The sequence below is a fragment of the Pseudoliparis swirei genome, chromosome 20 (genome assembly GCF_029220125.1).
Source record: "Pseudoliparis swirei isolate HS2019 ecotype Mariana Trench chromosome 20, NWPU_hadal_v1, whole genome shotgun sequence".
NCBI classification, from domain to species: Eukaryota; Metazoa; Chordata; class Actinopteri; order Perciformes; family Liparidae; genus Pseudoliparis; species Pseudoliparis swirei.
In genome coordinates, this window is record NC_079407.1 from 12,117,148 (window position 1) to 12,140,663 (window position 23,516).

The 23,516-nt window shown below is 44.1% G+C and overlaps 2 protein-coding genes across 2 annotated transcripts; one reads left to right on the forward strand and one right to left on the reverse strand.

The window, feature by feature from the left end:
- Nucleotides 1–6,805: 6,805 nt before the first annotated feature.
- Nucleotides 6,806–9,714, reverse strand: irf2bp1 (interferon regulatory factor 2 binding protein 1). The gene is made up of 2 exons (XM_056441721.1): nt 8,399–9,714; nt 6,806–8,138 (listed from the first exon to the last, which is right to left on the reverse strand). The coding sequence occupies exons 1-2, from the start codon at nt 9,412–9,414 to the stop codon at nt 7,862–7,864; spliced, it is 1,293 nt and encodes a 430-aa protein (XP_056297696.1). The 5' UTR covers nt 9,415–9,714; the 3' UTR covers nt 6,806–7,861.
- A 158-nt stretch (nt 9,715–9,872) lies between these two features.
- On the forward strand, nt 9,873–12,947 carry polr1g (RNA polymerase I subunit G). Its single transcript, XM_056441722.1, has 3 exons — nt 9,873–10,050; nt 10,337–10,481; nt 10,910–12,947. Exons 1-3 carry the CDS (start codon nt 9,960–9,962, stop codon nt 11,685–11,687), a joined length of 1,014 nt encoding a protein of 337 aa, XP_056297697.1. The 5' UTR covers nt 9,873–9,959; the 3' UTR covers nt 11,688–12,947.
- The last annotated feature ends 10,569 nt before the right edge of the window (nt 12,948–23,516 follow it).

A 23,516-nucleotide genomic window follows, 5' to 3' on the forward strand; every position in this document is an offset into this window, starting at 1 on the left:
AGGCCGATGTGGCCCCCTGGCGTGCTGTATATTGGCCGGCGGCTGCAACGGGGGCCACCCGGACGAACGACGGTCCAGTAATCCTCCAGTTGTGTGGAGATAAATATAGATTATAATGTATGTATGATTATTTACGTTGAGCAGTGCGTTCTCAATACTAGTGATATGCTCCAATGTGAAATATCAAACCGCTTTTGAATAAATGCGCCGGTTCTATAAATAGATGTAATAAAGGAGCCCAACAAAATGCAATCATGTCGCTTCTTTGAACTGAACCATAATTCAAAATATATGTTTTCATGAATAACCACTTTTCTGAAACGTTTGGAGGTATAAAAACTTCTGGAAATTGAAGTTATACCACTTGATCGTCAACGAACACTATATATCAATATGTCGAAATATGTTTATTAGAGTTGCGACTGACTGCAGTATGTGTGTGTGTGTGTGTGTGTGTGTGTGTGTGTGTGTGTGTGTGTGTGTGTGTGTGTGTGTGTGTGTGTGTGTGTGTGTGCGTGTGCGTGGGATGAAAGTTGTTAATTTCTTCTCCTCCATGGTCTCTGGAGCTATAGTTCTCAATTGACTTATCTGGTTAAATAAAGGTTACACAAATAAATATAAATAAATCCAGATTTTTTTCTAGTCAAATATTTTCCTGATCGTGAAAATCCCAACATGAATTTGACTAAATATTTGAATATTATAAGAAGAATATCAGACCATCAGAGATCCTAATCAGGAGAACACCCCCATTCTCCCCCTCCCCCTCCCACGCACACACACCCTTCTCCGCATAAACTCCTGCCACATGTACTTTAACACCAGATGGAGTAAAGTCGATAACACCTCGAAGGTTGCAACACGCTCGTAAACGCAATCCGTGCGTAAACGTGGCTCCTGAGGATTTATTTATGTTCTATATTTTCTTCCAAAAGATGTATCCGCGACCCGCCGCCACGCAGCCACACAATAAATAATGTAATCCGGGTGTCAATGCGCAGGGCCGGCCTCCTGTGTTCGGGGGGAATACACATCGGCCTCGCTGCAGACGGAGGCCCGTGAATGTCAATGCCTCTGCTAATGGCCAGTCAATGGAGATGTAATTGATGCGCAGGCGGGAGGTCGACGGGATTAAAAGACTGTGAGAAAAGATCCAGAGGAAATAAGGAACAACAGGAAGGCGCGTGAGAGCGCGCGAGGTGCAGTAAAAACAAGACCATGCAACATGTTGTATCTGCTCAGTTCTGCGCGCCTGAATGAGTCCCTTTAACAATCACGCACGGTGATGCGTTTGGCTGCGTTTCCACCTCCCGTGAACACACGTCAGCCGGCCCCATCACCTGTGAAGACTCGACGATTATCGCCTGTTTGCAAAGCGCTGTCGGATCGATTAACACGCGGAGCGAGCGTCACACCTCGGCGTCTGTAATGATGTCATTAAGGCCCACACAGGTGAGCCGCTCCCTCATCTGCACGGGGACATCTGCAGCATGTTGTAGATAAAGAGCAACAACGAACACAAAAGGGGGGAAACTGTGACCAGTTTATGATCGGAATAAGTATACAAACGGGGAACAATACATGTTGAGATCGAGTATTTTCACGAGAATAAAATTCAGACGTCTCTTGAAGCAGGTTATATATGTGGATATCAGCACCAGGGGCGTCTCTAGGATTTGGATACATCTGGGGTTTAGCCAGTGCAGCTTAGATAGGAAAAAGTGACCCACGGCGAGCGTTGTCGACGGGGGGGGGGGGGGGGGGGGGGTTCTAGTGAGTGTGCTCACCTGTGTGCGCGGATGTGTCGGCGCGTATCACGGCAGAGCGATGCGCATTATGGGAGCGGCGGCGCTGGGCTTAGCCCAGAAGAGTGAAGCAGCGAAATTTGTAGACATAGAAACACTCTCAGACAGCAGCTTGCTGTTACGTGCGCCTGCTGCCAGTCTGACTCCGCTGTTTTGGGTGAATGACGTCACGTGCGACCTGGAAGTGTTAACCACTTGTGTGCCAAATCTTTTTTTATTATTTTTTAAATTAACATTCGGGGCTAATTAAAAAACATCCGGGGCTAAAGCCCCGGGTTTTTTAGCCGAGGGACGCCACTGATCAGCACCATTGGCTTATTTGAGCTACAATGCTGTTGCGGTAAGGGCGGCATTGGGAAATCTGAGACCTTCAATTTCCAGCTCAGCGTCACATGCAGCGGAAAAGGAGAAACTGCTGTAGGCTACGTCTCTGGTTGGGTTGAATACTCCTTCAAGGCCCCCGACACACATGTGGCCATCCCGTCTCCTCTCTGCGGGCCGCTGCTCATCCCACTGGGCCCTCATCGGCCATTAACACCTCTGTAATTGGTTTAACAATAGCCGACACTAATGGAGGAAATGGCACATCGGCCGACCAGCAGCACGGCGGCCGGACGGTGGGGGTGGGAATAACCAAACGCCCCTTCCTTCTTTCTTTCTTTCTTTCTTTCTTTCTTTCTTCTTCTTCTTCTTCTTCTTCTTCTTCTTCTTCTTCTTCTTCTTCTTCTTCTTCTTCTTCTTCTTCACCACAATGAAATTGAGCAGCGTCATCACTGTTGAGTTGTTATCTCTTGTTGTTAAAGCGGCCTCTCCCGCAGACTGAGGCAGAAGCCTGTCAGCGCCACCACGTGGCCTCTGGAGGAGAGCTCGTGTCTGGTTTGTTCGGTTCTTCAAAGTCTGGCAAATGTATAACAACAACAAATGTCAGCATTAAATTGAGACCAAAACTATAAAGCAAACACAATTAAATGCAAATCCCCCTATTTTCTTCTAGAGTAACCAGTCAGGTCTCTGCACTTATCGTGAGATGATGGTCCGTGTGGGAGATACAGCTATGGCCTTGAATTAGGGGCGGAGCCTCTTCATCCCACCTCAACAATGATTTTGTTAAATTCTTATCGAACAACCACTGTGTTGTTCAGGTTCTGTCGTATTTAATGTTTGTTTGTTTTCTCTCTCTCCCTGGTTATCCTCTGTTGTGCCATGTCTTGTATATATTGGCATGGAAAATAAATATAATCTATAGACTAAATATTGTTCTTGTGGGAACAGCAATGAAGCCAACCACTATACTGCTATATCAGGTAATAATAGGAAATGACACAATCTTGAGTTGGATGAGGAATATCAAAATGGTATCCTGGATGCTTTAAGCAATATTTAAAAGACAAACCGTAACGGTCAAAGCTTGCGAAAACAAGAGTACATATACATATATATATACAGGACTGTCTCAGAAAATTAGAATATTGTGATGAAGTTCTTTATTTTCTGTAATGCAATTAAAAAAACAAAAATGTCATGCATTCTGGATTCATTACAAATCAACTGAAATATTGCAAGCCTTTTATTCTGATTTATTGCTGATTATGGCTTACAGCTTAAGAAAACTCAAATATCCTATCTCTAAATATTAGAATATCATGAAAAAGTATACTAGTAGGGTATTAAACAAATCACTTGAATTGTCTAATTAACTTGAAACACCTGCAAGGGTTTCCTGAGCCTTGACAAACACTCAGCTGTTATAAATCTTTTTTTTTACTTGGTCTGAGGAAATATTAAAATTTTATGAGATAGGATTTTAGAGTTTTCTTAAGCTGTAAGCCATAATCAGCAATATTAAAAGAATAAAAGGCTTGCAATATTTCAGTTGATTTGTAATGAATACAGAATGCATGACATTTTTGTTTTTTTAATTGCATTACAGAAAATAAAGAACTTTATCACAATATTCTAATTTTCTGAGACAGTCCTGTATATTAGGGCTGTCAATCGCAAAAAAATTTAACTAATTAATCGCCCATTTTAAAAATCATTAATCGCGATTCTTCTAAAGACTAAATCTTCGATATGAACGAGTAATCCCTTCAGACAGCATGTATTTTAGACACTTGTTTAATTGTATTCTTTTTTAAAGACAAAACTTCACACAGAGCTGTGTTTTTAAGGAGGCTTCTACCTATAAAGTGCCAGCGAGGTATTTAATATCGTGGAGGATAAATTGTTTCTTCAGTGAAACATCCAGATAAGTAAACAAAAAAGTGCATTAGAGACCCCATTGGTCCTGTCATCTTTAACACTGAACAACAGCAGAACCAGTGGCCTTGATAAACTGACTGACATTCAAATATGTCACGTTAACCCTCTGGAGTCTGGGCTCATTTTCTAGATTTTACAAAAACAATGTAAATTCACCTTTTAAAGTCTTTTGCATGTGACACATCCCAGTGTTTCCCCCACCATTCAATCAGGGTGAGGCCCCGCCCCCCTGTAATGTTCTCTATCGCGCCAGATTACAGCAGAAGTAATGTAAGGTTCTTTTCTTCAAGACGTCTTTGTTCTTTTATTAAACTAAACGTCTGTTGTTGGTCGTCTCTACAGCAGCATGTCATTCTGTCTCGACGTGTCGGTCACTCTTCTCCGCAGAGCTCCATGCCGGCGTGTCTGCGCGCGCATCGAGGCGGAGAAAGAAAAAAAGTCACCTGCACCTTCCGCCCCTGTTGTGAGCTTGGGCTGATTTTAGCTTGTTTTTCTTCTAAACATGTCAGAGCTTAGCTTTCTTTTGCAGGTTGTAGCCACTCCCAAATGGGGTCCAACCATGTAGGCTGACCACATATAGCACTTAGCATCCCTGCTTGGGAAGGGTTTAAAAACCCGGAAAAAAACAAATTCCTTCCTTCAAAGGTTAACAACTCCTCAAATGTTTGTACTATATGAACAATTTCAATTGTATTCTACCCCATTTGGGAGTGGCTATAACCTGGAAAAGAAAGCTAAGCTCTGACATGTTTACCCAATTTGACCATTTGGACCTGTTTTTGGGGCCCTTAGCTCAGAGCTATCGGTCCAAAACGTTAGGGTATTCATATTCAGAGGCCCCTCTTTGAATCTGAAAAGAATCCAGATCTTTAAGTTGATTGAAAGTATGAAAAATGTACTTAAAGACTGGTTTTAAGGATCGTACAAGGGTTATTGGCACGGTGACAATTTTCGATTGTGAAAGTTTTGGAGGGGATTCCCCCCATGACCTCAAAGTCTTATATTTAGGTAAATATAATGCATTAAATATAAAGCAGTAGGGTTATATCTGAGAGACAATTGGGAGGTCAAGGGTCAGTCTGCAGAGTATGCGTGTGTGTGCATGTGTATATGTGTGTGTGTGTATGTGAGTGTCTGTATGTGTGTCTGATTGTGTGTCTGTGTGTGTGTGCGTGTGTGTCTGTCATTCTGTGTGTGTGTCTGTGTGTGCGTGTGTAAGAGTGTGTGCGTATGAGTGTGTGTCTGTGTGTGTGTGTGTACGTATGTGAGTGTCTATGTGTTTCTGTCAGTGTGTGTGTGTGTGAAGCGATGTATTAGTTTGCATGCATATCAGTGGAAGTTGAAGGGTAAATCATGTTTTATTAACAATTCCCAAATTATTTCCCCTGTAAATAACGCCATGAAGGGTTTATTGTTTTGAGTTGTTTGACTGTTTAACATTTTCCTTATTGATTTTGATGTATGCCTTTTATATTGTATTGTTTGAATAAATATAGACGTTTTATACTACTTCCGCTTAACAGATAAATCGGACTTTTATTTTGAAAGGTTAAAAGGAAGCGCATTTTTTTTTAGGATAAAATGCGAACTTTATGGTATAGATTATGGACAGATGCGCATTTTATAACAAGTTTAATAGTTGATTTGACCCGTATGGGGCTAACTCTGTTAAGGTGGTGATAGTGTACGAGTTTTAATTAATGTATTGTCACCTAAAGAAAGCAAATAGAGAGTCACCAGCAGTAAGTCTTCACGCCAATTCATATGATCCGTTACAACGCTTATTGCTGTCATAATACGCAGGCGAAACAACATATAACATTATAATAAATAAGACTAGAAGACGCTTTTTACAATTCATAACAGCATTGTAGAAAAGAGAGATAACAAACGGCAAAGATACGTTGATCAGAGACGTATTTGTAATTATAATACGTCAAATACAAACGTAATCTGGAGAGAAATACGTTTGTCAAACGTAACTGCAAATTGCATTTTAGGTCTGGGGGAACGTAATTTTTGTGATACAGGGTTGGTATATATATATATATATATATAATTTCCCCCATAAAACATTTACATCCAGAAACAGTTTGTTCTGCTTCTGTACTGACGAGTGACGAGTGATATATAACACATTTACTGGTAGTTCAATAAGTGTAAAATAACACATGGTTTGGGATTCTACATACTTGTCAAACAAAGAGTATTTTCTTATTTAATGGAAAATTTAGTGCAAAAATAATCACGGTTTTCTTGGCAATCTGAGTCGGTCCGTGCTCGTTATCAATGAGGATGAGGGGATATGGCGTATCACGATATTTCATCACGATTCCACTCACAGAAGATAAAGTATCACATTGAATTATCGCCGAGCCCTAAATGCTGCACATAGAGAATCCACCCAAAGTTACTACATTTGTTGTAATGCTGGTTTGTTCAATTTAGGAATATTAGGTCCCTGCTAATTATTTCATCAAAGTACAGTTTGTATGTTCATCATGAGATCCACTGACATCACAGGAACGATGGATATGAATCAAACGCACATTTAACAGACTGTCAGGCTGTTTGTTCGAATCAATAAGATTAATTATTTCACCATCTGCAATTAAAAATGTAAAATAAAATATACTTAAATACTTTCCACTCGGTCTTGTCTCTACTTTTGGGAGCAACTAATTGATTAACAACTTTCTGCTCGTGGATGGATTCTCCCCTTCACAAAAACAAAAAGGTTTAGGTTAAGGAAATGATACACATCGTTTAATCACATTACAAACCGTTGCATATCATATGACTAAGGATTGCACATACTATTGTATACAGTATATAGTTAACATTTGACATTCTAGTATAAAATAGTTCTAGGACTAACAATAGATATCTTTTCATATACATTCGGGGTATAAAGCGATGGGCTGGATCTCGTATGAACACTTTACATACAGATAACACAACTTGGCCAATATATGCGTAGAAGGTTGTTAAAAACAGTTCGATTAAAAAAAAAAAAAATGCGGGGACACAGAAAAACGTTAATTACTGGCATTCTGTCCGTATTTCATGTTTAGTTAAAGATTTGTATTCGTTTCATTTGAACCAACAAAAAAAAGAAGAAATATGATTGTGCACCGAAAGAAAGATGGTCAAAAAACAATAAAAATACATTTGCATTTAAAATGTAAGGTACACTTTGTCGCCACGACGGTCAAGCTCTTATAAATTGCATTTGTAGCAGCTTAAATATTTCATTTAGACTGAACAATGGCACGGCAAGTTCCAACTTGTTGCGACATTTTGACCTCCTGCCGCTCATCAGGAGAGATATGGAACAACCAGAGGCCGCCGCTTTGAGTCTGCGTTGGATTGGTCAACACGGTTGTTGTGCTTTCACAATAGAGTGTAGTGCTACAATAGACACGGAACCGTGGCTACTTTCTGTGAGCTTGAGGTTTTGTTATATATATATATATATATATAGAGAGAGAGAGAAGTGAGCCCGTCTACATGGTGCTCGAGCCTGTGTATCTCCAGCTGCTAACAACAGCTAGCCTGTCGTGCTAATGTGACCCTACGGGACACGATGCCGACTCCACAGAAAGTAGCCACTGTCCAGCTGTTGACTGGCCCTGAATATCTGACTCACACAGTACAAAAAGGCAATTTTAGGTCTGATGAATGTTGATCAAATTTGATGGTGTGAGCAGTTGGACTCGAGACCTCGAGACAATGCAAAAGAACCTGCCTGGGACTGAATTGGGTCGTGGTTTGGTTTACACGGAAAACCATCATCACGACTCTCTCTCTTTCTTGACGGTGACGTCTCCGCCGGCGGCGGCCCCGGCGGCTCCGCCGGCGGCTCCAGCTTCATTCCCTGCTCCAGGTGCAGCGGCTGATGGAGCTCCTGCTCCAGCAGTGCCCAGAATGGTGGAGACCTCTCCCTGCATGAAGGCCCAAGGGGGACTGTTGGGAGAGATGTCTAACGGACATCGCTCTCCGCTGGGGCAGTACACCTCCCCATCGCCCCGCCGGCCCTGAATGTACACTCTGGTGCAGGGGAAGCAGAACCTAAATACGGGGATGGTAGAGACATAAATATTAGAAATACCAACGACTAACGATTAATACTGTAATAACCAATGATTTGTTCAAGTCATCATGGTTTATAGTATATCAAATGTAAAAACTAATACATGACCAGAGTATACAATGATGTCTTAAACTCCTTATTTGGTCTGGCTAAAAGCCCCAAAACAACGCACTTTATCTACAGAAACATACATTTGCAAATTAAGTTACAAGACAAAACAATAGCAAACAAAACAGACCTATGCCCTGGCACGGATGGACACTGGACAAAGTGTGTGTCTTCCAGCCTCTCCTGACACAAGGTGCAGGACAGAGTGTTGCCGGTTGAGTGGGTGTTGTTGACGGACGCTGACCCCAGCTCGGAGGCCCCGCTGTGGGGCAGCGTGGCAGCTGTGGTGGCGGCCTCCGCCGAGGTGCTGGATCCCAGGGACTCCCCTCCGGACCTCGAGGCGAGGGGGCGCGGCTGCCTGGCCGGGGACGAGGCGGGCTTGGGACTGGTCTGGCTCACACCTCCAGCCAGGGTGGAGGAAGATGAAGACATGCCGGCTGCACCCTTGCTGGCGCTGCTGCCAGACACAGAGGTGTGCATCTGGCTCTGTAACTTGGCCTGGTTCTGGGACGAGCTGAGCTCTCGTTCCAGCTCCGGTGTGATGAAAGGGGCGATCCCCAACCCCATCCCCAGCTGCCTGCGGCTCATGTCGGCCAGCACCGGGCCGGGGAAGATCATGGGGCTGCTCATGGGGGCTGTCCTGGCCGTCAGGCCCGCCGGCATGCCCGCAAGTAGCCCATGTGGAATACCCGCAATGTTCTGAGTGACCAGACTAGGAGGGATCGCAGCACCCAGCATCGGCCTCCGGCTGCCGCCGGGGCTCTGCCGGTTCGCCTCTTGGGGCGGCGGGCCGTCCCGGTGCAGCCCGTTGGGCGGCACACGGATAGCCGACACGGCCTCTCCTCTTCCTCCCCTCTCGAAGCGGTCGACGTGCGGCCGGCCCACGTCCCCAGCAGCCTCTCCTCTGCCAGATGTGCCGTGTTTATTGGGCGAGGGACCCGGTGACAGGACGTTCCCGTCCTGCAGCCCGTGAGTCCGCTTCAGCTGTCGGGTGCTCGCTATCAGGAACTCGATCTGGTTCGCTCCCTCGTAGTTGACGCAGCCCCGGCACACCACCTCGCTGAAGTCCCACACGACAGTCCACGGCATCTTTGGCAGGTCGCACAGGTAGCACCACTGGCGCCTGGAGGAGGAGGGGGACGACATGGCCGGCGAGCGAGCGAGCTAAGCTGCGCGGGTCGGGCGAGCCAGCTAGCTTGCTGACGTACTAGCACCCGTTAGCTCCGTTAACCTACTTCGCGTTGACAGGTGCGCTCCCGCTCTTCGCTTTCGGATTTGTACTTTAACGGACGTCCAGCCGCTTCAGAACAATATTACACATCCTACGGTTCTGAAAGTAAATCCCATTGTAACGTTGCTTTTGCTCCCTTTTGTTCATATGTTTGTTTTGTTTACCCACTTCGGCCTGCTCTCGACTGCTGTCAACCGCTTCACCCACCGACGGACGGTGGGACGTTACGTAACCTTGCGCGGTGCATTCTGGGCGTTAGAGTTTCCTCATCCAGATTCGTCCGCGCGAACCAACTCGCCCTGTCTCGTGTCGGAACTACAAGTAAAACTGAGACGGAAGTGATGTCATTAAAGGTTAGAGTTTGTTCGGCGTCACCACGTGTGCGTCCGCAGTAGCCATGCGTGTTGAGGTGGAAAATGTCTAATTTCAGCAGTTTGTTGTTATTTGCAAACATAAAATAATGCCTCCAGCGATGTCGTCGTCGTCGTCGTCGAGCGAAGGCGAAGAGGACAGCCACCCGACAGAATCACCTGTAGCGCGAAAAGAAACCGGTAAATTCTCACGAGTTATTCTTTTGCACAACGCTGGTGTGTTTGGCAGTTTCACTCATTCACACACAAGGCAAACACATAAATGCACAGCACAGTACCCCGTGACATGCCGAGCCCCAGATTATTAGGGTTAACGCATCTATGAACTATGAATTGGAAACGATAACATCGCGTTTTTAAAGTCTGTATTTGAAGTACAGAAGAGCACTGCTCTTCCTTGTCTTTGTGTCCTGCTGTGTGTTATTATATTCATGGCCTAATGAATGCGGGCCGCTTGGATCCACAGATAAGAAGACCAGCACGTACCAGTGTCCCGATGACTTCGTGCCTTTCTGCCACAAGCCCTGCAGCAGCACTCTCACCGAGAGCCTGAAGAACGAGGACAATGAGCTGTGGCTCATTAAAGCTCCTGCCAGCTTCAACCCAGAATGGTCTGTACGATCCAGAAACCGCTCGAGCAGAATCATGAAACTGTTCTGGTGTCTTAGCAAAGATTATTATCTTTGTGGATCACTGCCTAAGATGTGCCAATAAATTGAAGTCGGCTGTAATGTTTAATGAACAGCGACAAATGTTAATGACAGAATTACAACAACAATAAATGCTAACTCTTAAACAAAGACTAATAGTAGCACATACACACCAGTCATTATTCATACATTTAAAGTTTGCTGTTGTTGACTAATGTTAGCCACCATAAGGTGCAGGTCATACCACACCAAGTATGGCTGTAATGTCATTTATTTTGTATCTTTTTTTGGCCGTGTTTAGTTTTCTGAAGCGTCATCGAGTTCCTTTTTTAAAGAAAATGATGTCGTTTGGTGTAAACGTTGACCGCGTCTCCCCTCCCTCTCCCCAGCTTCAGCGGCATCAAGGTGCCGCTCTCTGGTATCCAGACCCTGAAGGTTCCCACGGCTCCAGGCGGAGCCAAGACTGGGAGCGGCCAGCAGGTCTACAGCGTCCTGGCGTCCCCCCACGGCACCTCGGAGCTCCACCTGCTCACCAGTGACGAGCCGTTGTCGAGCAGTGTTGTCTTCGGGCCGGCCTTTTCGGGCCTAATCAACGTGTGCGAGAACTACGGGGACAGCGGCGCCAACCAGGCCCCTCAGGTCATCCCCGCCACCCTGCCGCCCTCCTTACCGACGGGGCTGAAGCAGCGCTTCCACCCTTTCGGCAGCAAGACCCCCACGCTGACCTGCGTGGCAGAAAGCGAGGTGGACGGAGCCGCCCTGGGGCCCTCGTCCGCGACTCTCCGCCCGCTCGTCGTCAAGCGGTTCGTGGAGGAAACTTGGCAGGAGGAGGAAGGGAGGAAAGGGAAAAAGAAGAAGAAGAAAGAAAAGCGAATAAAGACGGAGGTACTGGACGTGGCGGAAGTGAAAGTGGAACCCGTCTCTGAAGTTCAGGAGGAAGCGACGATGGGGCTCCCCTTTCAGCAGGGCGACGCTTCGGAGGAAACGAGGAAAAAGAAGAAGAAAAGGAAGGACCGGGAGCGAGAGGAGGTGGAGGAGGGCGTGGAGCCAAGCGTGAAGGAGGAGGAGGTCACGGTGAAATGCGAACCGATCGACGATTCCTACGGTGACGTTGTGAAGGGAAGGAAGAAGAAAAAGAAGAAGAAAAGCAAAACTGGCGATGACTAGCCCCTTTCGTTGGTTGATCTTAGGCCTCATAGGAGCCATTTTATCACGACTTCACGAATGCAGCGCTTGCTTTGGCCAGGACATCGCTTTTCAGAAGTAAAGAAGAAGCAGAAGAACACATCCTGAATCAATTGAGCGGTGGATTCATCCCAACGTCTTTAGGGCCAACGTTCCTCTAATTTCACCACGCAAAGGACCGCTTTACAAACAAGGAATGTGCGGCGCCGCAGCGCTGCATGAGTCAGTCGGAGAGGGAACTTTTGCCATCGTCTGGCCAGTCCCGTTAGATTTGGCGGGATTACGCTCGCACAGCGCATCCGTGTGCGTAATCACGCAGCCGAGGCACCGCAGCAGGTCCAGAGGTGTCACGTCATGTTTAGATATTGTATTATTTTTTAAGATCTGAGTCCCATGTCTTGGAGAACACATGTTTTAAAATAAACTCCCAGAAAATGAAATGAAAGAAAAGTGTTTGTTTTTTCTGCCTATGCCTGGATCGAGTGGTGATTTCATCCAGAAGGAATGGAACCAGAACTCTGTGCAACAAAAGGAGCGTTCCCAATGCACTGATCTGTCTCCTCATGATTTTGTGTTTTTGATGACGAGAAGAGAAGTCTGTGTTCCGTGACCAGACGTTTAGGTTTGCCAACAATGTTTTCTGAATGAAATGCGAAGAGTAGTTTATTTGGCAATGCACTTTATTGTGAAATGAAGTTGTTTCTCAGTAAATATCTCCCTTTCTCTCAGAGCTCTGCAGTGAAAAATGTTTGCGGTTCTGCTTGTAAGCTTTTTAGTTGCACAAACAATTCCCTCAAGTAGTTTGGCCTCCCATTAAATAGATCCGGCCCCGAGTTTCATGATGGACTTCATGATCTATTTTGTGGCTTTTTCTCCGCTCTGCCTCGACTACTCCGTGGCTCTAACCTGTCGGCATGCTGAAGGTCCTATCACAAAGCCCTGGCATCAGAACTGGAGGCTGAATGTGTTGTTACTCTGTAACGCTGTTCCTCCGTACACATGACATCTCTTGCTTCTGTCCATCCTGGAGAGGGATCCTCCTCTGTTGCTCTCCTCAAGGTTTCTTCCCTTCTTTCCTGTGAATATTTTTTCTTCTATTTCTTGTGAGTTTTTCCTGATCCGATGTGAGAACCTGGAAACGGGGATGTCTATGTGTACAGACTGTAAAGCCCTCTGACGCAAATTTGTAATTTGCGATATTGGGCTATCCAAAATAAATTGAATTGAGTTGAATACCAAGTCCGTACATCTCTGCGTATCTGTTGCCATCAGAACTTCCTCTCAGATATGGAGACAGAGCAGCGGCCACAGGCAGATGGCGCCACACTCCAGCATGTGTCCTGCGTGGAATGGCCTGCCCTTTTTCTCGGACGACATCCAAGCTTATTATTTACATGCTGGCACTTCTTTCCTCCTGATACTCTCCACGGACACAAGACGGGATTTATGAATTCCACAGTTATTTGTTTGCTCTCCCCAAGACGGCAGCAAATCATGTGAGAACTCGGTGACACTCGGGGGTGAATAATCTCCAGTCTGGGCTTTGAACCCCCCCCCCCCCTGCATCCCCCTCTGCCCCTCCCCCCTGCTCTGCACCGGCGTATGGTCCTGCTTCTTAATGAGCTCCGGCACCTCTGGTGCTATCTCACCATCTGTAGTAATCCTCCTCACACTGCAGGGCTTTATTGATCCAGCCTTCATGTGTGTGTGTTCACATTTAATTACTCATTCTAAAGGGGTCACAAAATAAACCAAACCATTTTGAAGAGTACAAAATAAAAATAAACCCATTAGATACCATTAAATGACTTTGTTTAAGTGGTTTTCTATACTCTCTGAATAGGACTGCCCATTGTGGTGTTTTGGGGTTCAGCAGGCGGCACATTAAAGCAGAGGCCTACAGATGTTGGATCAAGCGCTTTTCCCCAGGAGTCACATCTAATGCCATAGTCCTGCGTCTCCTCCTCACTGGCATGTCGAATGTGCTGCGGTAGCCAGAGTCTGCGGGTTTGGGTGCATATGTAAATGAAAGAAGAGGGTATGTGTGTGTGTGTGTGTGTGTGTGTGTGTGTGTGTGTGTGTGTGTGTGTGTGTGTGTGTGTGTGTGTGTGTGTGTGTGTGTGTGTGTGTGTGTGTGTGTGAGTGCGCAGCTGCCTGATCTTGAAGATTATTATTTTTATGTAACAAAAATATATATGTATTCTTTTATTCTGTGATTTTAAACCTGTAGAAACAAATACAAACTACAACTATCCCTCTTTTTGTAGAACGATTGTATATAGTGTTCCTCTCTCTACTTGATTTCCAGTTGGTTTACACTTTTGAATGATCCACATCTATAAAAAATACTCAAACACCAACACATTTGTCTTGGATCCCTCAACAAGAGCTGCAGGTCACTTGAAAAGATATCTTTTGAAAATAACTTTAAAAGAAGTCCTTTTAAAATGAAACAATTAAAAACAGTAACCTTGTGTCTGTGTTGAGCCAGGTCAATTCATACTCTCTATGTATTGTGTCTTTTGGGCGCGAATACTCGCTTGCCACCTTCTCAGTCTTCCTGGGATTTTATTTTGTATAACGAGACTCCAAAATTATTGTTTCCTTTGGCTCTCATCGCCTCGTGTTGTAAAGTGACACGAAGCAGCAACTCCACCTCTCCGCCCGTCCACATATGAGACACATTGTCACCATGGCACCAACTTTCTACTACGTGTGCAGAAATAATGAACTATTGCTTCACTATTAGTTAACACTGGCCGAAGGAGCATGCGCAACATCCTCTTTTCTACTTCAAGATATCCTTTATCGCCACCTACTGGAGAGAGTTGTTTCGTGACACAAAGGCGGTGCGAAAGAATTACATTTTACAACGCAGAGGAAAATATCTGTGTACCTTTTATTTTGTACTTGCTCAGCCAAAGACGTCATTGAACAGAGGTGTGATAGCAGCAGCCAGATGAAATTAAACAAATAGACAATAATCACCAGTCAATCTGGTTGTGCAGGGCTCTTTCTCCTCTTGTCTCTGTCCATAGTGCATTGGAGTCATAAAGGCTTTAGATAAGCACTCGTGAAACACCTAACAGGTAGCGATTTAAAAACAGTACAATGTGTGTTTAGTCCTGAAAGTGAGAGCCCGTAGGCTTTATAGCCATAAAACATATCAGTTCTTCCGTCTACGTTCTGAAATATTTAAAAGTAAAGGCCGTATTGTTTTAAAAAAAAAAACAGAAATCTCAACACCTGTTGAAGTATTGACTGAAGAGCTGTAGTTCACTGTCACCCCCCTGCAGAGTACATGACCGCCATGGCACAGGATGTAGTATTGCGCCTATATTAATATGTGTGCCTCTTGTTATGCAGCTTCTGACATTTATCTGAATCTTTCATTGAGGTTGCATCAGTTTTCCGACTGTGTGTGTGTGTGTGTGTGATCGCAGCAGTGTGGTCCAGATGGTGCAACACATTTTTCATCTCATTTCCATCGCATGTGAAATTCGCCATCAGCTGAATTTACTTGGAAGCCACCGCTGCCTTTTCCTTGGAGCGTTCGTCTCTCTGCACCGGGCCACCGCATCATTTCCCAAAGGAACGGGGAAATAATAATTGCACATTCTCTCTGGCAATGTTCACACACCTGCTGGAGGAGTATTGTTAGCACTGCTTCTTTCACAATGTCTCCCGGCCGCGTGAATGTAAACACAAATTAGAACCAGACGCTGTAGAAGCAGCCGCATCGCGTAAGGTGAGGGGTTCCTTCCGTCTCCGGCACCACCTTCACACGGATGGAGTCACACCTTCCAGGGCCGTGGGGGATGCTCTGTCTTTCAGTGAGGCAGGTAGACAAGTAACATGCTACAAAATGAATTCTGTTTTCCACAACGTTCATTTGGGGGATAGGAGTGATATTTCTTCCTCTGAGCGGGCCTTGTCTCGTCTTCGCCCAGAGTTCAATCCGACTGAACTTTGACCTCTGAAACAGTGAGGCTCAGTGAGTTCTGGCCGATGAGGGCGGAATTAACCTTCAGCGCTGCAGTTATTGATCGGTGCCCTTTCTCGGTGATGCATCGGTATTAGTGGAGGAGAGAAACTGCAGAATTGAAGGCAATAAAGCAATGAAGTGGAATTCTAATGGCCGCTGGGGAGGATGATGTGTTTCTGAAGGACAACCCAGAGAAGGTAGCATCGCACCGGTTCAAATACGCTTTGTGGCAAAGAAAAGTTTATGATAGAGCCAGGTTACCTTTCAATCATGGACGCCAGTTTTATACATGTTTTAACGCCTGTAAACGCCACCGCGGTCACATGATGAGTATCACACATTGAGGATGCACATGGCGTTTTGCAGTATGAATGAATCACTTTCAAAATTTGACACTTTCAAAGCTTCAACATTCACATGAGAGGTTTAATCAGTAGCGTTTCATATCGGAGATAAAAAAAACAACGTTAAAAACGGACTTTATTTCAGACGTCTAACCAAAAACCCAATAAAGGAAACCAAAACAATGACATCGAGATGAGGGAACCGGAGGTGCTCTCTATGCTAGCAGGTCGGCTGAGCTAACCTCAACAGATTGCGTTTGCGACTCTGCGTGGTTTAGTTAAATTTTTCAGGAATGCTGCTTCTCTCAGGGGATGCTCACGACTCATCTATTTCTCTGAGAATATTTATTGTTTTCGATGTTTTCATGATTTGTTAATAGAGACAGAGGGGGAAGAGGAACACCACGTAGCAGATGGCGTTGGCTCCGGATGTGAGGTTACAGCCCCACTGTATCTTAGCAACCCCCCCGGCTGAGTGTGTAAGTCCCCTTGAATGCATCGCTGTCCCCGCTGAGGGGTCAGGAGGTCACAGCTCAGGCTCGGGAGCGCTGAGGAGGGTTCATGTTTAGTTGAGGGAAATTAGACTGAAGGAGCCGGAGAAAGGTATCGCATCTGTGCGCATGATGTCGGCCGACGAGGGTTCAACCAAGAAGCAGGCCGTAGTGTTTATTTCTGCTTGTATTATTTTGTGTGTGTGTGTGTGTGTATTGGCTACTCGTTGTCTGGTCTCAGTCCAGGTTCTGTGTGTGGATGTGTAAGTGTATGTGTGTGTGTGTGTGTGTGTGTGAATCTGTGAGTTAGGCTGCGGTGCTGTCAGCCAAGGAGGAGGAGGAGGAGGAGGAGGAGGAGGAGGAATAATAAATGCAGTCTGAAGTTTGGATCCAACGTGTTCAGACTACTGAGCAGCGTGGAGGCCTTTCCATGGCCCGGCCCGAGCCAATGCCTACACGATAAGATTTGTTTGGGGGGAGGGGGACAGGGTGTGGGAGGATTTTCAGGGGTGTTGTTGGTGGTGGTGTTGTCGGGATAATGAATTGGAGAACCAATTCTCGCCTGCCCTCCTCTCTCTCTCTCTCTCTCTATCTTGCTTTCCCTTTCAACCAGCGTGCCTCACTCCAGCCAGCCTGCGGCAATGTGAACGTTGCCATGGCAACATGGAGAAGACCACGGCAATAGAGAGAGAGAGAGAGAGAGAGAGAGGAGGGGTGCAGCTCATCAATGTCTTAAAGCCCTCCTCCCCTCCCCCAACCAAACGCACATACACGTACACTTCTTCAGGCATGCTGTTGAAAGAACCAACATCACAAAGGGCTCCAACCTCAAATGTGCTGCAGAGAAACTCAAACTCCACACAACCTTCTTTCTTTCTTTCTTTCTATCTATCTATCTATCCATCTATCCATCTATCTATCTATCTATCTGTCTTTTCTTCAGCCCTTTACCTGACCCTCTTTTTCTATTTCCCTCCACCTTTTCCAATTACATGTTTCTATATCCAATGTTCTTTACTCTATGTGCTCCTGTGTGTTCCTGTGTGTTCCTGTGGTTGCCTGTGAGTGTGTGAGTGTGTGAGTGTGTGTGTAGGTGTGTGTGTGTGTGTGTGCAGCCCTGGCTCATTTCCAGCTCCAGCCCTCTAATAAGCTATTGTGCTGAAGCTGAAAGTGTGACATGGATCAATAACTGGATATATGAATCTATTCATGCACAAACTGACATTACAATGGTAATTCACGTCTTCTCCTTTATTTTTCAGGCAATATGGAGGGAGTCGAAAGTGCCGGTGTGTGTGTGTGTGTGTGTGTGTGTGAGAGAGAGAGAGACATTGCAGCGTGGATCTGAAGAGGCTGCGGCAGCTGTCGACCAACAACGAAAATCCTTACTGCACCAACAACTTGATTGCATACTAATGTCTCTCTTTCTTTCTCTTTGTGTTTCAGGGGAATTACAAACATGTGCTATTTTAAGTGTTTGAACAACAAAAAGCAAACAATGCTGTTTTATTTCCGATATAAATCCCAAAACAGAGACCACCATAGTGAACAGATAATCATCACATTCGAGAGGCTGGAACAGGTGAATGTCTGGAAGCACTCCGAGACAAATTTGTAATTTGTGAAATTGGGCTATACAAATAAACTGAATTGAATTGAATTTACTTGAGAATGTACTTGTGGAAATGTACATTTTTACGTCCATCTACTGACCAATTAATCCAACAATCTTTTTCTGCTCCGTAAATTGCAGAAAGAATTCTGCAATATATATTCAGCTGAAAGCTCTCTGACTCATGAACATGAAATCCTTTGTAGCTTCGACATAAACACGGGAGCAGACAGGTGAGAGATGGATTGTTAAGCCTAGAGGGAGTTGAGCAATGTGTTACTCAATATGAGGAGGTTGGACATTTTGGTTCTCAGTGAATGTTGGACGTCTGCTTTTTCTTTTTGAGGTGGAGATTAGCCGTTGTGGATTTGAGGATTTGAGGCTCCATTGCCGTTGTTTTGCTGTTATACAAAATGTGTAAAAGAAGTTGCTAAAAAATAAAATTAAAAAAAGATATTTTTTAGCAAATGAATTGTCCACGCAAACAATTGGAGCAGGTTTTCTTTGCCTGGATCGTTGCGGGCCGCCGAGAGACAGCAATGCAAATGTTAGACCAGAGAGCGCTGTGCGAGACTGAGTGTGATCGGCTGCACCGAGAGTCTGTTGCAAGGCTCACTGTGAACAGACCAGTCAAGTCTGACATATGTTTTCAAAGCAGCCCTCTTAGCAGCTTGCAGCAGTTGCCATGGAAACCCCAATACCATTTCCCCCCGTTGTTTGGACCTGCATGATATCCTGAAAGCTTTTTTCAGAGTCCTAATAGAAGCTGAGAAGAGCTGGCTTTGCGTAGTTTGTGCACGCATCCGGCATTTATGTGTGGGCATTTTTACAATAATGCATATATAATTACAGTATCTGTGTGTGTGTGTGTGTGTTAGTTCAGTCTCTGAGGTGTTAACAATGGAACGCGTCCTTCAATTGACCTTCACAGGAGACACAGACATGGACCGAGTCGATGCTGCTCTTTTTTGTCACAGCTGAAATTATATATACAGGACTGTCTCAGAAAATTAGAATATTGTGATAAAGTTCTTTATTTTCTGTAATGCAATTAAAAAAACAAAAATGTCATGCATTCTGGATTCATTACAAATCAACTGAAATATTGCAAGCCTTTTATTCTGATTTATTGCTGATTATGGCTTACAGTTTAAGAAAACTCAAATATCCTATCTCTAAATATTAGAATATCATGAAAAAGTATACTAGTAGGGTATTAAACAAATCACTTGAATTGTCTAATTAACTCGAAACACCTGCAAGGGTTTCCTGAGCCTTGACAAACACTCAGCTGTTATAAATCTTTTTTTTTACTTGGTCTGAGGAAATATTAAAATTTTATGAGATAGGATTTTAGAGTTTTCTTAAGCTGTAAGCCATAATCAGCAATATTAAAAGAATAAAAGGCTTGCAATATTTCAGTTGATTTGTAATGAATCCAGAATGCATGACATTTTTGTTTTTTTAATTGCATTACAGAAAATAAAGAACTTTATCACAATATTCTAATTTTCTGAGACAGTCCTGTATATACATTTATATATAATATTCTAGTTTTTAGGAGAATCCATCCTTTTTTAAGTCGATAAAGTACTTCTAATCCTTAAATCTTCTGTAGAATGAGCACCTGGTACCTAAAAGCCCACTTCCCCCTTGTGATTTGCCAAGTTCTAATTTCAAACACAGACAATTTTGCCATCTCTAGTCTGGACTGCAGCTGTTTTCTCTTATAAGATGCTCTGCATTTAAATTGCAGTGTGGTTGATATATGAAATCCCATGGTCAATAACCTTGAGCTTAATTCTTTCCATTAAAGTCTTGATAAAAGGGATAAAGGACAATGAGCACAGACGGTGGGTGAGGTGTAAGCCTTGTTGTTAGTGCTAATGCTTCATTTTACAGGCTCCTCTCGCTGCAGAGCTCTCACTAAAATAATGTTTGGGTTACAATATAATTGATGGAAATGTTTCATTGAAGCCCTGTCTATGTACTTACCCTATCATGTTCGACCAAACTACACTTTTTCTGCAAAACTTCAGGAAATTAGAGATCTTTTTAAACTATTTTTTACTATGTTTTTATAAATAACTTATACATGATTATTAGTGATATATAGTGTATATATACACTACCGTTCAAAAGTTTGGGATCACCCAGACAATTTCGTGTTTTCCATGAAAACTCACACTTTTATTTATCAAATGAGTTGCAAAATGTATAGAAAATATAGTCAAGACATTGACAAGGTTAGAAATAATGATGTTTATTTGAAGTATTAATTTTTTTCTTCAAACTTTTCTTTCGTCGAATAATGCTCATTTTGCAGCAATTACAGCATTGCAGACCTTTGGCATTCTAGCTGTTAATTTGTTGAGGTAATCTGTTGAAATGTCACCCCACGCTTCCTGAAGCACCTGCCACAAGTTGGATTGGCTTGATGGACACTTCTTGCGGACCATACGGTCAAGCTGCTCCCACAACAGCTCAATGGGGTTGAAATCTGGTGACTGTGCTGGCCACTCCATTACAGACAGCAGACCAGCTGCCTGCTTCTTCCCTAAATAGTTCTTGCACAATGTGGAGGTGTGCTTTGGGTCATTGTCCTGTTGGAGGAGGAAATTGGCTCCAATCAAGCACTTACCACAGGGTATGGCATGGCGTTGCAAAATGGAGTGAAAGCCTTCCTTATTTAAAATCCCTTTTACCTGGTACAGATCTCCCACTTTACCAGCACCAAAGCAGCCCCAGACCATCACATTACCTCCACCATGCTTGACAGATGGTGTCAGGCACTCTTCCAGCATCTTTTCACCTGTTCTGCATCTCACAAATGTTCTTCTGTGTGATCCAAACACCTCAAACTTGGATTCATCTGTCCAGAACACCTTTTCCTTTTTTGCGGGTACCATTTAAAGAAGCTGCCAGTTGAGGACCTGTGAGGCGTCTATTTCTCAAACTAGAGACTCTAATGTACTTGTCTTCTTGCTGAGTTGTGCACCGGGGCCTCCCACTTCTCTTTCTGCTCTGGTTAGAGCCCGTTTGTGCTGTTCTCTGAAGGGAGTAGTACACACCGCTGTAGGAAATTTTCAGTTTCTTTGCAATTTCTCGCATGGAATAGCCTTCATTTCTAAGAACAAGAATAGACTGGCGAGTTTCACATGAAAGTTCTTTTTTTCTGGCCATTTTGAGAGTCTTATCGAACCCACAAATGTGATGCTCCAGATAATCAACTAGCTCAAAGGAAGGCCAGTTTTATAGCTTCTTTCATCAGCAAAACAGTTTTCAGCTGTGCTAACATAATTGCACAAGGGTTTTCAAGGGTTTTCTAATCATCCATTAGTCTTCTAAGGCGATTAGCAAACACAATGTACCATTAGAACACTGGAGTGATCGTTGATGGAAATGGGCCTCTATACACCTATGTAGATATTTAATTAAAAACAAGACGTTTCCACCTAAAATAGTCATTTACCACATTAACAATGTATAGAGTGTATTTCTGATTAATTTAATGTTATCTTCATTGAAAAAAACAATGCTTTTCTTTGAAAAATAAGGACATTTCTAAGTGACCCCAAACTTTTGAACGGTAGTGTATTGTATGTATGTATGATTTCCCCAGCCTCATCCTACAACTCCTGGAGCCTTTGAGGCTTTCAAATCCCTCAAAGGTCTTCTGGTTCTACCTCAGGATTTCCCTGCAGTTGGTTCGGCATCTATCAGAGTTTCCTGTTGCATTAAAGCTGCAGTTTTAGTCTTTACTCCTTCGTCCTCACTCTAAAAAGCGAGCCCCTTTTTAGCAGAGACACAATCCTGAGGCCACTAAAACCAACACTTTCATTCCTGTCCAAACTGAGAGATTATGTCCATTAACAATTCACACAGGATCAGCAGCCCAGTGTATAACTAGAGGCCTAAAACACCTTTAACCTTGTTACCTTATAGTGCCCCCTCTTTAGATGAAGAGGCGGTTTGCACAGACCAGACTAAATTGTCAATTCTCATCCTGACAGTTTATTTTCCTAAATGCTGATCTCAAATACTGTGTTTCATTCTTCTCATCTCACGAGGCCTCGCAGAGTGCCTTGTCTGTGTGTGTGTGTGTGTGTGTGTGGGTGTGTGTGTGTGTGTGTGCCATCATTCATTCTTAGGTCAGAGTTGAGGCTGCTGGATCAGAGATGAATTGGCCGTCAGAGGAGCCCTAAAGTCCTGCTGGGCAGCCATCTGCGGGTTGACGAGCCCTTCTGCCCAGAGTCCTGGAGACCGGGGGCTTTGGCCGAGAAGGATTGTTCATTGGAAACGGTTCTGGCAGGCAAAGAGGATTAATAACACTTTGCCCTTCCCAAAGAAGCAATTAGCTTCTGATGAGAGAGATCTGAAGCCACACAGCCATTAGAGCTGCTGCGTGGATGCAAATCCAAAAGGAACATTTCGATGATGCACTAAAAACGCAACTTTGTGAACGGCGAAAAAACAGATGCGAGCTCACGGCTTTGGTTAGCCTCCTCCGTCATGCTATGATGACAACATTTAGGAGGTACTAGGCTACTTTCAAAGTAAACTCCTTTGTGTGTTGATATTGAGAAAGAAGCAACCGTGGTTTTGACTGCTCGGACAACACCGTGTGGCGGTTTGTGTTTTTAACATTTAAACTTATTGGAACGGATGGATTATGGCCTTTGTTAGGGAAAATGAACACCATGATTATTGACCTATTGGTAAATTTGTCAATCGTTTTCTTCATCTGGCCACGACAATCAGATAAATTAGCAGCCAGTAGCGGCTTAAACATTAAGTAAGCAGGCGCACTTTTATCAAGGCAGCACCAATATCTGAGGTGGACCATAGAGCAGATGACCATGTGTAGTGACACACCCACAGAGAATGATGGCACGCCTCTACGGATCTGTTCTCATCAACCCCATTGCAGCTGTCTCAGCTAGCAGGGCCTCATGAACCAGCCGCTACCTGCACAGCTCCAAGCAGCAGACCGGGGTAGCACCGAGCTCGGGAACATGGCGGAGCAATGAGGTCATCATTTTAGTCTGAAATGCAAATGTCGTGCAAGTTGCGTAGAATGGAGTGAACATTTAGTGGATTTGCAGTTAGTTTATTTAAGGAAGTTTGCAGACTAGGGATGGGTCATTTAGAATAGTTTTGATACTACGCTTATTAATACTCCTTAAGGTTTTTTTTTATGCATGAGTAAATAATTGGTTTTTAATTCATTGAAAAGAAGAAGAAGAAACAATTCTGAACTGGATTAGAAATTATTATTATTATTATTTTTAAATATAACAAAATGCTAAAGTAATGTTTAATTGTGGAAGGTCACTCTATAAATGCATTAATATCTCACAGGAAACACATTTTAAATGC

What these genes read in the sequence shown, in the direction of transcription:
- irf2bp1 (XM_056441721.1), bottom strand. Translation starts at nt 9,414, where the DNA reads ATGTCGTCCCCCTCCTCCTCCAGGCGCCAGTGGTGCTACCTGTGCGAC. An exon ending in CCATCCGTGCCAGGGCATAG is followed by an intron (nt 8,139 to 8,398) that starts GTCTGTTTTGTT and finishes CCCCGTATTTAG; the next exon opens with GTTCTGCTTCCCCTGCACCA.
- polr1g (XM_056441722.1), top strand. Translation starts at nt 9,960, where the DNA reads ATGCCTCCAGCGATGTCGTCGTCGTCGTCGTCGAGCGAAGGCGAAGAG. An exon ending in TGTAGCGCGAAAAGAAACCG is followed by an intron (nt 10,051 to 10,336) that starts GTAAATTCTCAC and finishes TTGGATCCACAG; the next exon opens with ATAAGAAGACCAGCACGTAC. An exon ending in GCCAGCTTCAACCCAGAATG is followed by an intron (nt 10,482 to 10,909) that starts GTCTGTACGATC and finishes CCCTCTCCCCAG; the next exon opens with CTTCAGCGGCATCAAGGTGC.